Source organism: Bos indicus x Bos taurus, chromosome 8 (assembly GCF_003369695.1).
Source record: "Bos indicus x Bos taurus breed Angus x Brahman F1 hybrid chromosome 8, Bos_hybrid_MaternalHap_v2.0, whole genome shotgun sequence".
Taxonomy (NCBI): Eukaryota; Metazoa; Chordata; class Mammalia; order Artiodactyla; family Bovidae; genus Bos; species Bos indicus x Bos taurus.
Genome location: NC_040083.1, coordinates 29,252,719 through 29,267,134, shown reverse-complemented (window position 1 = coordinate 29,267,134; position 14,416 = coordinate 29,252,719). Strand labels below are relative to the sequence as shown.

Below are 14,416 nucleotides of genomic sequence, written 5' to 3'. Positions count from 1 at the left end.
GTTGAAAATACTAACGAAAAGAATAATACAGCCAAACTAATAACAGAAAACACGACAAGGCAAGAATAATTACTGCAGATAAAAAGGTATAATTTATAATGATACCAGAGTAAACTCATTAGAACAGTATTAGAATTCTAAGATTGTATATACCTGGTGTGTCACTTCAGTCGTGTCTCTTTGCAACCCAAAGGACTGTAGCCCACCAGGCTCCTCCGTCCATGGGATTCTCCAGGCAAGAATACTGGAGTGGGTCGCCACACCCTTCTCCAGGGGATCTTCCCGACCCAGGGATTGAACCTGAGTCTTTTAGGTCTCCTGCATTGGCAGGTGGGTTCTTTACCACTAGCGCCACCTGGGAAGCCCTATGTACCTGGAAACATAGCTTTAAATTATCAACATCTTAATCAATGAAATGATTAGAATTCATTTCAGTGAATGCTAAGTACTATTGAATATTCATTTGCCTTCAGATCCTTGGAATATTTAGGGCTATATATTCCAAGGATCTGAAGGGAAAGTTCAATCCCTGGGTCAGGAAGATACCCTGGAGAAAGAAATGGCAACTCACTCCAGTATCCTTGCCTAGGAAATCCCATGGACAGAGGAGCATGGTGGGCTACAGTCCATGGGGTCGCAAAGAGTCGGAGACGACTGAGCAACTAACACACTAGTAAGTTTAAGTAGGTTAAAGACACCAATAATAAACATACTATATAAAAACAGTAGTAGTCAAACAAAATAGTCTTTTCTTATACTGGATAACATTATGGTAAAATTCTCCTCTCCATTACCTAACTTAAAAATATTATGAATCACTTCATTCAGAAAATACACCATAAACAGGGTTAAAACACAAAGGATTCTTCAATAGGATGCCAAATGCTCTCAGAAATATCATAACATAAACCCTTTGGGTTTCAATTTCATTATATCTAACATGAAGGTAATTATAAAAACATCCTACTTAATACAACAAGGATACTATAAACCTTGAACAATTCCTGCTCAGCACTACTAGCTAAAACTCTGTCAGGTCCCTAAAACTATCTGTAATTTACAGCTATTACCAAAGTAGCTTTATTACAACCAATATGATAGAGCTAATTATTTGATTTTCATCTGGTAATCCTACTAACAAAAATTTTGATTTTTAAGAATTTTTAAATTATCTGTATTGTTTCTACAAGTGATTGCTCTAAAGAAACTCAGGTTTGAATTTTTAAAACCCAACTTGTACTGCCTTTTTATATTTTCATCCTGGACTTCACATTTCTTAATAAACCTTTACTACGCTGCTAGTCTTTCGTCAGTATGCATGTAAATACATGTCTATGTATATGTTTCTAAGTATATCTTAGAAACATCTGTATCATCTGTAATCAGTTTTTCCATTTTAACAAAAAGGGCTCTTTCCTCTAAGTGATAGTAATTTTTCCAGAGTTTCTATCTTTCGTTTGGAGAGACAAATCAGTTTGTAATTTGTAATGTCTTAATCCTTCACTTAAATATTACCATTATATTCTTATTTGAGTGTTGGAACTTTTTCATTCTGTCATTGATCTCCTAGTAATATTGTTAAACAGTCTGTTAAATGTTCATAAAAATTAAAAGGGCAAAGAAAATCTGTTCCCTTCTTCTGAGAGCTTTCACCAAAATCAAATGTAACATAAATTGAAAATCTCTTATCTCCCAAGAACTTTTACATGTGTTATCTCATTAAATCTCATTGCTATTCACATTTTTCAAGTGGATATTATAATTCAGAAAGGTTAAAGGATGTGTCAAAGCTTATACTCACAGTAAGAAAAGCCAGGCTTAATTCTAGGTGTGTCTATTTATAAAATCAAGATCTTTCCACTACCAGAAGCTGGTAAATGCAAGATAAAAAGCCCGATACCTAATCTTTTAGGCTTATCAGGACATATGCCTCTGTCACAGCTACTTAGCTCTGCTGTTGATTACAAAGGCAATTGAAAACAAAACATAAACAAATGAGAGTAGCTATGTTTCAAACAAAACTTTATTAATAAAAACAGGTAGCGGGTCAAATTTATCCCAGCACCCATACTGTGCCAATCCCCCCACAGTGCCACGGTGCATTCCCTCCTCGAGAAACTCTACTAGCCTTTCATTAATACCACTAGATTCTACCTCTCTCTCCATTCTTAAAACATTCTGATCTTAATCTTACAGCTACATTTTTATTTTAAAGCGCTTATTAGGCTCAATCTATTGAATATTTGAAACAGGTTACTTGGAAAATACATATAACCTTTTACATGTTCTAACTACAATACCAAATACATCAGAAATTAATCTATTATTGAGATTCAAACCCAAGGAGTCTGGCTTTAAAGTCACACTCACATCTAGGCCACCTCACATGGTGTAGGAATTATAAGAAATGACACGTGCAGAAAGCACTTTGCTGACCCTAAATGACTCTTTAAATATTAACTGCTGTTGTTTTAGGGCTTCTGATCTGGATGCTTTGAGTGACCATTTTTTTGTACCTGGTTTTATCAGAAAGTAAAATTAAAATATAAGAGAGCATAAAAAAGAAATTCATCTGTAAGATAAAACATTTCTAAGACTATAGTATTAGTATGCACTAAATTCTCAGTGTGATAAATGCCAAACACCTATATTTACAGTTCTCCCCCTTAAACTTTTTTGAGTTATTTGCATCTAATTTTAATTGCCCATTCTGCATTTAATACGTAGAATTACCTTGACAAGGCCCACTAATATATGCAACCAAGCAACAACAGTAAATATCCTTTTAATTACACAAAATGATCATGCGTACAAAAAAGATCTCTAAATACACAGAACTCAAAGACCTTCTCTCAACTGTTTCATTATTACAAAATTTAGTTGTATGTGCCATCACTAAGCTTGTTATTTTTAATGGAAAAGACTTAAAGAGTATAAAATGACTTAAATAGGAAATAAAAAAACACCCTTCTTCATCAGAAATTCTATTCCTCTTCCCTGTCTCCTTCCCTATCTTGCTTCCTGTAAGCACACATACTCTCTCTCTCTCACACACACACACACACACCCATACACAGTGCATTCTAAAAACACAATCTAAGTCAAAATGGCACACAGGATCAGGCCGAAATACAAGGTCTACAAACAAAGCACAAAAGACACAATTCAGAAAACACAAACCCAGATTCAAATCCCAGTCTACAACTCAAACCAGGTGAATAATCACTTCCTAGCTTTGTGCCTTCGGTAACTACCTTATTTAACCACTGTTAGTCTATTTCCTCATCTATAAAAAGTGGAGGAAAAATCATACCCACCTCATGTGATTGTGGTGAGCATTTAAGGGAGAATTATAATCACATGTCCATAGCACAGTGCTGACAATACAGTCAAGACTTAAAACTCCTGGTTGATGCTATTACTACTACTACCTTTAACACCACCGTTCTGGGCAAATCTTACTAACATATATTGTAGTTCCTCTACAAAGTGGGAAAAGCATTGCCTCAAATGGATATATAACAACAACTTTTTAAAGCATCTGCAAATTCACCTTATCACCAATGTTAAACGTTGGAGTTGGGGTGCGGGGGAACGAATCCTTTTCTTAAAATGTTCCTTTGAGAACTTTTAAGAATTAAACAAGTCTATTTTCACTCCTGAAAAGAAATAAGAAGCTAGCCTCTTTCACTTTGCTTTTCATTACTGTAGATTTAAAATGAAAATATGTATACATTGAGAGATCTAATATGTCACTTTTTAAAGAACTTGACACCAGCAAGTAATCATAAATAGATTTGGTTAAAAGGCAATATCAGAATAGGTCCATTTTCTCAATTCCAATACATTTTAAAACGCACCAATTTGAGGGTTTATGTTCATTACTCTTGTTTTCGATTTTCTACACTTTTAAAAGCACCGCATGTTAATAACTATATACTACAGCTGTTCTAACATTAATGGATATAAACATTTCTTACCAAATTACGCTTTTTTAGCGGAAGAAAGTAATAATAGTGGCAGAAAGAAAACATCAGTGCGTAGCAAGTAAGAAGTTCAGTGTAGAAACACAATTGCAGAAAAAGCCAATGGTTATCTTCACCAACACAATTGTTAATCCTGAAGAAAAAAAAAAGAAAAAAGAAAAAATATTTCAAACTTTAATAAGATGTTAAGTTTAGGATGGTAAAACTAGATATAAGCACAAACAACTTCTTAAGTGCTTAAGTTCATAGAGATAAGCCAAATCCACTCAAACCTAAAAGCAAAGAGTATATAAGAAAAGACATGACATAAACACACCATCTCACATTTGTAAAGCACATTCTACTTGTCAAAGAAGTCCTGTATATGCTTCCCCATTCAACTCAACAACAAGCCAGCGAGGCAGGAAGAACAGATGGCAATCTCCTTGCTTCACTGATACAAAAGAGGAACAGAGGAGTTAGGACAATTGCCAGAGGATGTACAGTTAGGAGAGACCGTGGTCAAGAGAACAAGAACCCTCTTCTGTACACTGCTCTTTCACTGCAGCATTCAAGCTATGGAGATCAAGTTGAATGATACGAAGCAAAGTAACTTAAGCCTGCCATTCTGACACACTGCTAAGCATTCACAACTTTTCTCACTTTTACAGTCTAATCCTTGGTGGCTGAAAATAAACATATATTCAAAAGTATGTATAAATTCTTAGAGCTACAAATTATATATATATATTATATATATAAAACCCAAAAAATTATATAATACTGAGTTTTTCAGTGTGAGTGATTATCACTTACCTGAATACTTCACACAGCTTTTAAAAGCAAACCCTATTGCTATTGTAACTGTAAACAGATCATTGAAGTTTATAAAATCATTTGAGAATTAATCTGAATAAATTCCAGGCACATTTTTAAAACACCAACTGTATGTTATATACTAAACTATCTTGTGATGGAATTTTAAACCTTTTTACATAGTAACACAGTGCTCTTATTTTTTCTGAATTTCAAGAAATTATCTTCTAGTCAAATAATCATTTTATAGTGAAAACCATCTTCCCACTAAAAGCTTGCTGATAACTTGTGCTATCAAAAATAAAGGAAGCTCTAAATGATTAGCATTACTAGACAAAACTAAAATTTACCCTTGAGACAACCTCAGATAAATGCAGTTATAAATTTAAGAAGATTATTATGCAGCTAACTTTGTATACATGTGTGTATAAACATAAATATACATGTATATAGATATATTTATAAAGTGCTACACCATACCAGTTTAAATATTTATGCAGAGATCCCATGCTAGAAAAACAGAATTAAATACAATATCTTTTCACAGATTTTTGTGACAGCTTTGAAATGAGATACAATGCAGAACTCTCACAGCATGTTTTCAAATATTGTTTCTCAACTGAACATTTTCTTTAAATATTACAAGAGAGCCCCCTACTGACCAAAAATGTTGGCAGTCAGCAGAATCAACTCCCACTTTTTTTTTTGCTTCTGCTGCTGCTGCTGCTAAGTCGCTTCAGTCGTGTCCGACTCTTGTGTGACCCCACAGATGGCAGCCTACCAGGCTCCTCTGTCCCTGGGATTCTCCAGGCAAGAGCACTGGAGTGGGTTGCCATTTCCTTCTCCAATGCATGAAAATGAAAAGTGAAAGTGAAGTCACTCAGTCGTGTCCGACTCCTAGCGACCCCATGGACTGTGGCCCATCAGGCTCCTCCATCCATGGGATTTTCCAGGCAAGAAGTACTGGAATGGGTTGCCATTTTTGCTTCTAGCTAGCATGTAATATTAATCCCTATATCTAACACAGAACACTGAAAAAAAGGCTGAAAGGAAGTGAAATGAGGTATAAGGTATATGAAATGTTACTCTTTAATTAAATTGGAAGGGAAATACAAACAATGAGATGTATATGGTTTACATTACAATTAGAAACAATAACAGCTACTATATTTAAATTTAAGTACTATCTATATGTCTTATACTATACTAAATGCTTTACCTATACTGCCTCATTTAATAAGACCACTTTAGTTCTTTTGTATATTTGGGTGCATGTTAATTTTCAGTTTTCTGCTCAAATATCTCCTTGTTAGAAAAATCTCTGAAAAAATGACCCTGGGAGTTGATAGAACCATATGATCAATTAAAGGTCTCCTTATAAAAAGGCTTTCTTAAACTGTATAACTCTGATATAACCTTTGTTTAAATCTGCTAAGTACCAAGATCTATTTTTTACTACATTTTTTTTTTCAAAAGTGAATTATTCATTTCTTACCATGGGCAGTGATGATCCATTCTCCTAACACAGTGGCCGCAGCGGCTGCAGTGATGGGAACGCTTCGGTCTCATCAAATTACACTTGTTACACAATTCCCAGAACTCCCTTTCTAGACAAGGAAATTAAAATTCATTTAGTAAAGGAACATGAGTAATGTTGAAATTTAGCAACAAGTGTTTAGAAGAGTTATAGGAAGTCTTCAAGACATGTGCCTAAGTCTCTATTGTAAATGTTTGCCGTAAACATTGCTTCTCTATTCTCTGCATGTTTTATTTTGTACATTTCTAATTTTAAACATTATAAAATAAGACTGTTAACAGTCAAACTAAGGGATAAAAATACAGCATATTTGGGTTTAAGTATATTGCTGTAAGTAAAACCTAATGACAAAACTCTTATTTAGAATCAAATTATTACGTTAAAACAGAATTTTATTGAAACAAGTTAATTTCTAGAAATTTATTATCTAATGGTTCTAAAGAAGAGATAATGCTGAGTACTGGTTTCATAGATTAGTAAGTCAAAATCAACTGCATAAACAGAGACAGCATCCCCCCAAACTTCCCACACAAAACCATTTTTTGAATGGATTTATTTGGGAATATTTATGACAAAGGGATTGAAAAACAGTTCAGATGCATTTAAGAGGTACTAAAATAGTTTCAGAAGTGAAGAAGATTACAAGAAAATTACTCTTTAATGGAAATAAAGGAGTCCTTTACAAAACTCTATCCTACCACCAAGTAAGTTTCCTCTAGCCTGCTGTGAATGAGCACACAACTAGGCTTGGTGCTAAAAACATGAAGTTTACAGGAATAAAGGAAAAAGTAATTTATTTCCATTAAGAACTGCTCTAGCTAGAGCCATTAAAAACTCTACGGGACTGTCATCTACCAAGACAACTGTTATACAGAATATATAATCTTAATATCTCTTGACATGGAATTTTACCTTTATAACAATTCTTAAACTTTGTATCACTTATGGACAACTATACCCTAACCTCACTAAAATTATGGGTATAGTAAAATCAACCTAATTTCAATACTCCAAATGAATATTAGTATATGCAAAGTGTGACCGAGCACACCTTAGATAGTCACTAAATCCTTGCTAAAACATGACAAGTTTAATTTTTTTTTAATGAAAGATTCTAAACATAAGTAACAAAAGAGAAGAGTATATAGTTTTCAATTTTTTAAAAAGATACCCTACTTTAATTCCATTATTTCTAGTTTAATGACCAGAAGTAAGATCAATATACTGGAATTTTATAGTAAAGTGTTGGAAAAACATTCTGCTACAAACATCTCTGGAGAAATCAATAAAGCATGAATAACAGCTATAACAAATTAATTGCTCTCAATGAAAGTTGAGATATTTTTTACATTTAAAATATTTCATTTTAAAATAAAATTCTCTTCCATTTCTTACTTACAATTCTTATTTTAATGAAAACATACTACATGAGAGAGCAACAATATTGAAGCTTAATTTAGGTACAATTAAACTACTGTTATTTAACTGTTGGTGAAATAGAAACTCATTTCATATGTAGCATAATACAATGTCACATACATATCACTTTTTTTCCCCACGTAACTAGATGTTCCCCAATATCCCAAAGTTAAAACTCTGAATTCACATATTTCAAGAAATATGTGAAGGTAAGCCCATTTTCATTGAAAGACAACATGAAAACTATGTTCTCAAACCAGCTCCTTAAAAAAATAAATATGAGGTATTCACTATTGGCAATTTCAGCATAATATTCCAAAGAATAAATCATTTATTTCATACTTAAAATGCTGTACTCTCAGGAAAAAAGAGAGAATTTGGCTATAGTCAGAGAAAGACTGTAATTCATTCTGTGGTGTAAACTATGGTTGGCAAACTACAGTCCACAGGTAAACCCAGGCCATCACCTGTTCTGGGGTGATCCATGAGCTTCCCAGGTGGCATTAGTAGTAAAGAACCCACCTGCCTAATGTAAGAGATGTAAGAGATGACTGGGTCAGAAAGATTCCCTGGAGAAGGGCATGACAACCCACTCCAGCATTCTAGCCTAGAGAATCCCATGGACAGAGGAGCCTGGAGGGCTACAGTCTACAAAGAGTCGGACACAACTGAAGCGACTTAACATGCACGCGTGAGCTAAGAGTATTTTTAACAATTTTAAATGATTGACAATAACAATAACAATAACAATTTGTGGCTTGTAAAAATCTTGGAATTTAAATTCCATGTCCATAAAGAAAGCTTTATTTAAACACAGCCATGCCCATTCTTTTACATACTATGTATGTTGGCTTTGGGGCTACCATGACAGAGCGGAGGAGTTGTGACAGAGATTATATGGTTCATAAAGCTAAAAATATCTATCTTGCACTAACGCTACAGTAGAATTTGCTGACCTATGGTCTGGACCATAAATTTGTTCAAACAAAGAGTTTGAGTCACTTAATGCTCAATTTAAGATACAAAAATCTAAAATGAAGATGCACATTTTATACACACAGCACACACATTTATGTTTTTAGAAAGGAAAAAAAATCACTATTTTTAAAATTTGGAAATTTAAAGTATCATCTATGTTTTTTGCTTTGCAGAACAAGAAAAAAGCCATCCATCTTAACCTACCCTATGTATCCAGAAACCATTTCTAAGTCTTCTCCCTTTTTTCTTCTTCAGGATTTATTCAAGTCCTAATAGGATCTTGGTGACTGATACATTCTGGTGTCTGATGATTACCTATAAGACTTTTGCACTACCCATCTAACAAAATAAAATAAAAGCCTATGGGAGACAGTATCCACCTGCTAATTTATGGCAGCTATATAGAAAGTTAAAAATTAAGATACATTTTTTAAAGGAAAGAAAAATCAAAACATAAAACAAAAGAAAAAAGGTAAAATCTATAAATGATCCTCTTTAATATAAGGTAAATAGTATCATCGGAGGAGGCAATGGCACCCCACTCCAGTACTCTTGGCTGGAAAAAAATCCCATGGACGGAAGAGCCTGGAAGGCTGCAGTCCATGGGGTTGCTAAGAGTAGGACACGACTGAGCGACTTCACTTTCATGCATTGGAGAAGGAAATGGCAACCCACTCCAATGTTCTTGCCTGGAGAATCCCAGGGATGGGGGAGCCTGGTGGGCTGCCGTCTATGGGGTCGCACAGAGTCGGACACGACTGAAGTGACTTAGCAGCAGCAGCAGCAAACAGTATCATATGGTTTAACAGGGAAACTTATTAATGCTGTAATTGCATGAAAGACTATAAAGACAGATACAGTTTGGTTTGGTTTATCCCTCAAAAAGGAACAAATCACCTTCCATTTGAGTCTTTCGAAAGACTCACATATTAGGGGGACTTTTTTCAATGACTATATTTCAGATCACAAAGTAATGTTTTGGGGAGAAAAATATAACCTGAAACTAACAAAAATCAATACAAGGATTGGGTCTTTATTTATTTAGAGGTTTTCTGGCAGAACTGGTTGGCAATGCAAGAAATAAATGAACAAACAAAACAGAAACCAACTCAAGAAACAAAAAACAAACGAGTGGTTGCCAGAGGGAGAGGGGTGGGAGTGGGGCAAAATAAGTGAAAGGGACTAAGAAGTACAAATTTTCAGCTATAAAATAAATAAGCCACAGGGATGCAGGGGTACAACAGGGGGTGTACACAACAATAAAAAATAAAAACAAAGCGGCACTAGTGGTGACAGACACGGAAGTCCAACGTGCACGTTAAGAGCTTAATGATGACAATGTTCTGAGACTGACTGTGGTAATGGTTGTACAAATCTGTGTATATATAAAAGACACTAAATTGTACACTTTAAACAGGTGAATTATACGATGTGTGAATTACACTCAAAATTGTTTTTTAAAAGTTAAGAGACTAAATAAAATCATTTCATAAAATTCAAAAATTACAGAAAGTAATATTTCTGTATTTCAAACACACATGTAATTTAAATAGACATTTAATAGTTTCATTTGACTATTCCATCTACATATCCCAAAGTTTATAAAATCGAATTTTGGGGATCTTCACACGGAAGCATTCTCCTATATTCAAATTGCCTCATACTTGGTGGGTCATACAGAAAGGCATGTAAAATATTTCAGAAAGGCATGTAAAAATTTTTAAAAGTAGCTAAAATAATAAAAGCATTAGGGTTTAAGTTTCCTTTTCTAAGGAAAACTGCTCACCCTTAAAACAACGCCGAATAAAGGTCACTATTTTGTAGACCCCAACACCTTAGTCATTATTTTTCACTATTAAATTTTTATTTTTTTAACTAAGTTAAAACTGTATCTAACAATCATCAAGTAACTGAGCAAAAAGCACAGGATAGTTTTAATTAATTTCCTTCAAACCAAAGTAAAGATGAATAAAGAGGTAAGATAATTCATCTGTAAGAGGATTCATGGTAAAAAAGATGATGGAGACAAGGATCTGGGCTTCACAGCAACTCTAACAACCTACTGTATGACCTGGGAAGGACAATCCATGCTCCTGATTTATCCAGTCTACCCACCTCATACAACCACCGTGAGGATCATATGACAGGAGATACCAAAAGACTTCAGAAACATCAAAATGTGATAAATAAATGTGTGGATTTCTTTTTTTTTTTGGGGGGGGGGGGGGGTTGGGCAAAGGGGAATTCTCCACTGAAGAAAAACAGCCCAAATGTCAATGAGAGCAGATATAATGCAGATAATCAAAAGGTTGGCAAGATGCCATGGTGTCCTCCTCACTGGAGCCTATAAATTAAAGGTAACACAGCAGCTTCAGGTGGATTCAATCTGGCCCTCAGGTATAATCTGTTTGGTATTCATTAAAAACAATGCTTTTAAAATTTTGAATTTGTTGCTAATATTTTTTGAAATCATAAAATGTCTCATAAAAATTGAGATTCTGTGTTTTCTCTTCAAAAATTCCAAGATCTAAAAACACCCGTCCTGCCTGACAATTTCAGTGTAGCTGATGAGTGCCACTTCCTTTAGATAAGATAGGAGATTTTCAAGGTGAAATAGTTCCTCCCTGGCCCCTTTCACTGATTTGTACTATCTGACAGATGTAGGCATTTGAATATTTGACCACAGCAAACTGAAGTTTTCATCAGAAATGAGTCCTGAGTTAGGAAAACCCTGCTTCCTTGATTTTCTGGGAACATCAGGTTTTAGAGTTGAAGTAGAGTTTTAGGTTAGTTGAGAAGAGAGTTTCTATACAAATTACAGACTGCCATCCTCCCTGCCCAAACACAGGCGTACACACACACACAATAACCGTTAAGTGACAGTGAAACTGTTCTACAAATTAATAAAAGCTAAATACTCAAGATTATTTTCAGAAATGTCTACAGCTACATAAATATTAGTGTCATTCCCCCTTAATCATTAAATGTGCAAGGTCTATTAAGCCCCAAAATCATGGATCTCAAAAAACAATCACGAACTCTAAGGAGGCTAAATGACTTGCCACTTAAACTAATTTTGCAAAGAATGACTACATTGCTTTCCAACCTTCTATGCATTAGATTCACCTGGGATCTTTGAAAAGCATGGATACCTGGCTCTTACCCCCAGACATTCTGATTTAATTAATATGGGATGTGATTTGGACATTGAGGTTTTTTAAAGCTCCCTAGGTGATTCTAATGTACAGCAAGTTCAGGAACTACTGAATTACTATAAAAATTCTCTGGTTCTACAATGCATAAAAAAGACATATAAATTTGTTCCTAGAAGAAAGTACAGGGTTCTCAAAAATTACATAGCAAATGTTCAAAAGCAAAACTCAGGAAAGAGGCTAAGGGAGGTTTACTATATCTGGCAAGCAATACATTTTTAATTTATTTCTGTGATCTAAATGGTTACTATGCAATAAGGTGACCAAAAATTACTTCTATTGACACTAGAACAAAAGGCTTTCAAATTTTTCACTGAATTGTTCCAACTTGGAGAAATACAAGCAATAGCATTATAATACAACAGATATTTATTTTGTAAATATTTGTAAATACATTGTAAGCAATATTATAATATCATGAGGTAAGTGGCACCATCAAAACTCCTCTACTAAATAAAGATGTAATTTTTCAGAGAATATCATTCAACAAATATTTACCCAGCAATTATTACTAAGTGACAGAGACTGTTTAGGCCCTAAAGATATAGTACTGAACAAAATAAGAAAACAAAACAAAAAATCTACACCCTCACAGAGGTGATACAGATCTAGAGTAGGAGTAGTGAGAGACAAATAAAGAACTAAACTGAAAAGGAGGGCCAGAGACGGCAGATACGAGGAGTAAGCTGGGACTTGTGGCTTTAAATTGAGAAATCTGGAAAGAAAACACTTGAGAAGAGACACGAAAGTGCTTAGATGACATATGTAATTAAAGTACTAAAGGCAATAATATACATTAATAAAGAGGATAATTCTGACATAGTAAAACTGATGAATCTGAAGCGCACCATACCTCCATGTGGGATCTTTGGGTTCTCAGGGAGTCTTCCTGGATCAGTTATTGAGGCCCTCACTAAAGCAACCAGACAAAACATGGCAATGCCATAGAATACTTGAAAATAAACAAATGAATAAAATTAGTATTTACCCTTCAAAATGTTTTTTGACAAGTATGTTTAAAGGCTAAAAGTATATTTTAATTAACAGCATCAGCCTAAATTCTCAGAGATAAGATGGAAAAACAATTAACTCATTTCATTCATCAAATAATACTGCCAAGAGGACTTTCTAAAATATACTAATTTTAAATAGTTATTTTGCATAACAATTGATAAACGTGTTGTAAATCAGATTATTTATTAACAGAAATTAATGGTATATTAATTAACAGAAATTAATTTGTTTTAATTACTACATATACTATATTTGATAGAATCAAAGCAGCATTTTTAAACTATTCTACAATTAAACTTTTTCATTAACTCTAACTGGCTAGCTTCAAAATTACATTGGATTAGCGATGTTCAATTGCTCTTTTCAATAGATCTTGAGATTCTTAACATGAAAATACAGAATTTAGTAACTTTTGTATTTTACAATGAATAAAACTTCAAATTATATACATTTATACATGTACTTTAATTATCTAAATTTAAATTGTATAACAGAAACATTAAAAATATACACACACCTACATAAATAGAACTATTGTGCCAGTGTAGCTTTAAACAAAATGGTATTTGTAGATTTTGTAGAGTTAGATATGAAGATATGCCAATTACCTTACCCTGCAAAAAATATAAAGATCATTCTTTTAAAATGAGTAAATAATTTCATATTAATAGCACTGAATAATATTAAAAGGAAGGTTATTATAGTGGTATTACACTCCAAAATTTTTCACAATGAGAAAAAATCTTTAATTATACAAGAAAATAAAGATTTAGAAACTTACTTATTATTAATATGCCTGGAATATGTCCTTCTTCATAGTGAGGAAAGAGGACAATCTTAGGAATTAAAAAAAAGTTGTATAACCAGACAAAGACAATCAAACCCATGCAGCACCAACCATGTGGGTCAACAACAAAGTGAATCCGGAGACCCATTCTGCAGCCCCACGACTGCCTACCAATCCACAAGCGAAGATGAACCTAAGGAAAGGGAAGAAGAGAAAAATTACCTAAGGAAAGGGAAGAAGAAAAAAATTACTTACATAGGAAAAATTATCGGACTAAAACAAAACTACCTTATTGGCAACTATAAAATAACACCAATTTTCTTTGTACATATATTTTTGACAATATAAAACCCTTTGGAAAACAAAGGGAAGTTTTAGGCTATTCAAATTTCACCATAAGCTTCCAATAATTTAATTTCAATTTTCATTATGGATTGAGATCACAGAGTAAACTGGTATTACCTTCTGAAGTTAAACACAAGTCTGTCCTTAGCTCAGCAATTCCATGTATAAGTTCAAGGGACATAAGTACATATATTCACCAAAAGATATTATTAAAACTACAAAAAAAATCTTGTACATAAGACTAGCTGATGGTCATCCAAGTCAAGAGTACCCATCTCATGGTGGGAAGCATGTTTACTGACTGGAAAGGGACACAGGGGAAAGTTTGAGGAGCTAGAAATGT

At 33.8% G+C, this 14,416-nt stretch overlaps 1 protein-coding gene across 6 annotated transcripts in view; it reads right to left on the bottom strand.

The window, feature by feature from the left end:
• ZDHHC21 (zinc finger DHHC-type containing 21) overlaps nucleotides 1–14,416 on the bottom strand; it is a 75,261-nt gene that overhangs the window by 46,424 nt on the left and 14,421 nt on the right. For 5 of the 6 annotated variants that reach the window (XM_027549215.1, XM_027549218.1, XM_027549220.1 and 2 more), the window contains 4 exons: nucleotides 13,723–13,921; nucleotides 12,781–12,879; nucleotides 6,277–6,388; nucleotides 3,981–4,119 (listed from right to left, as the gene is read on the bottom strand). In XM_027549215.1, coding sequence (XP_027405016.1) covers nucleotides 3,981–4,119; nucleotides 6,277–6,388; nucleotides 12,781–12,879; nucleotides 13,723–13,876 — 504 coding nt within the window. In that variant the 5' untranslated portion in view covers nucleotides 13,877–13,921. The remainder of the gene's footprint in view (nucleotides 1–3,980; nucleotides 4,120–6,276; nucleotides 6,389–12,780; nucleotides 12,880–13,722; nucleotides 13,922–14,416) is intronic. The other variant, XM_027549219.1, reaches the window with a different exon arrangement.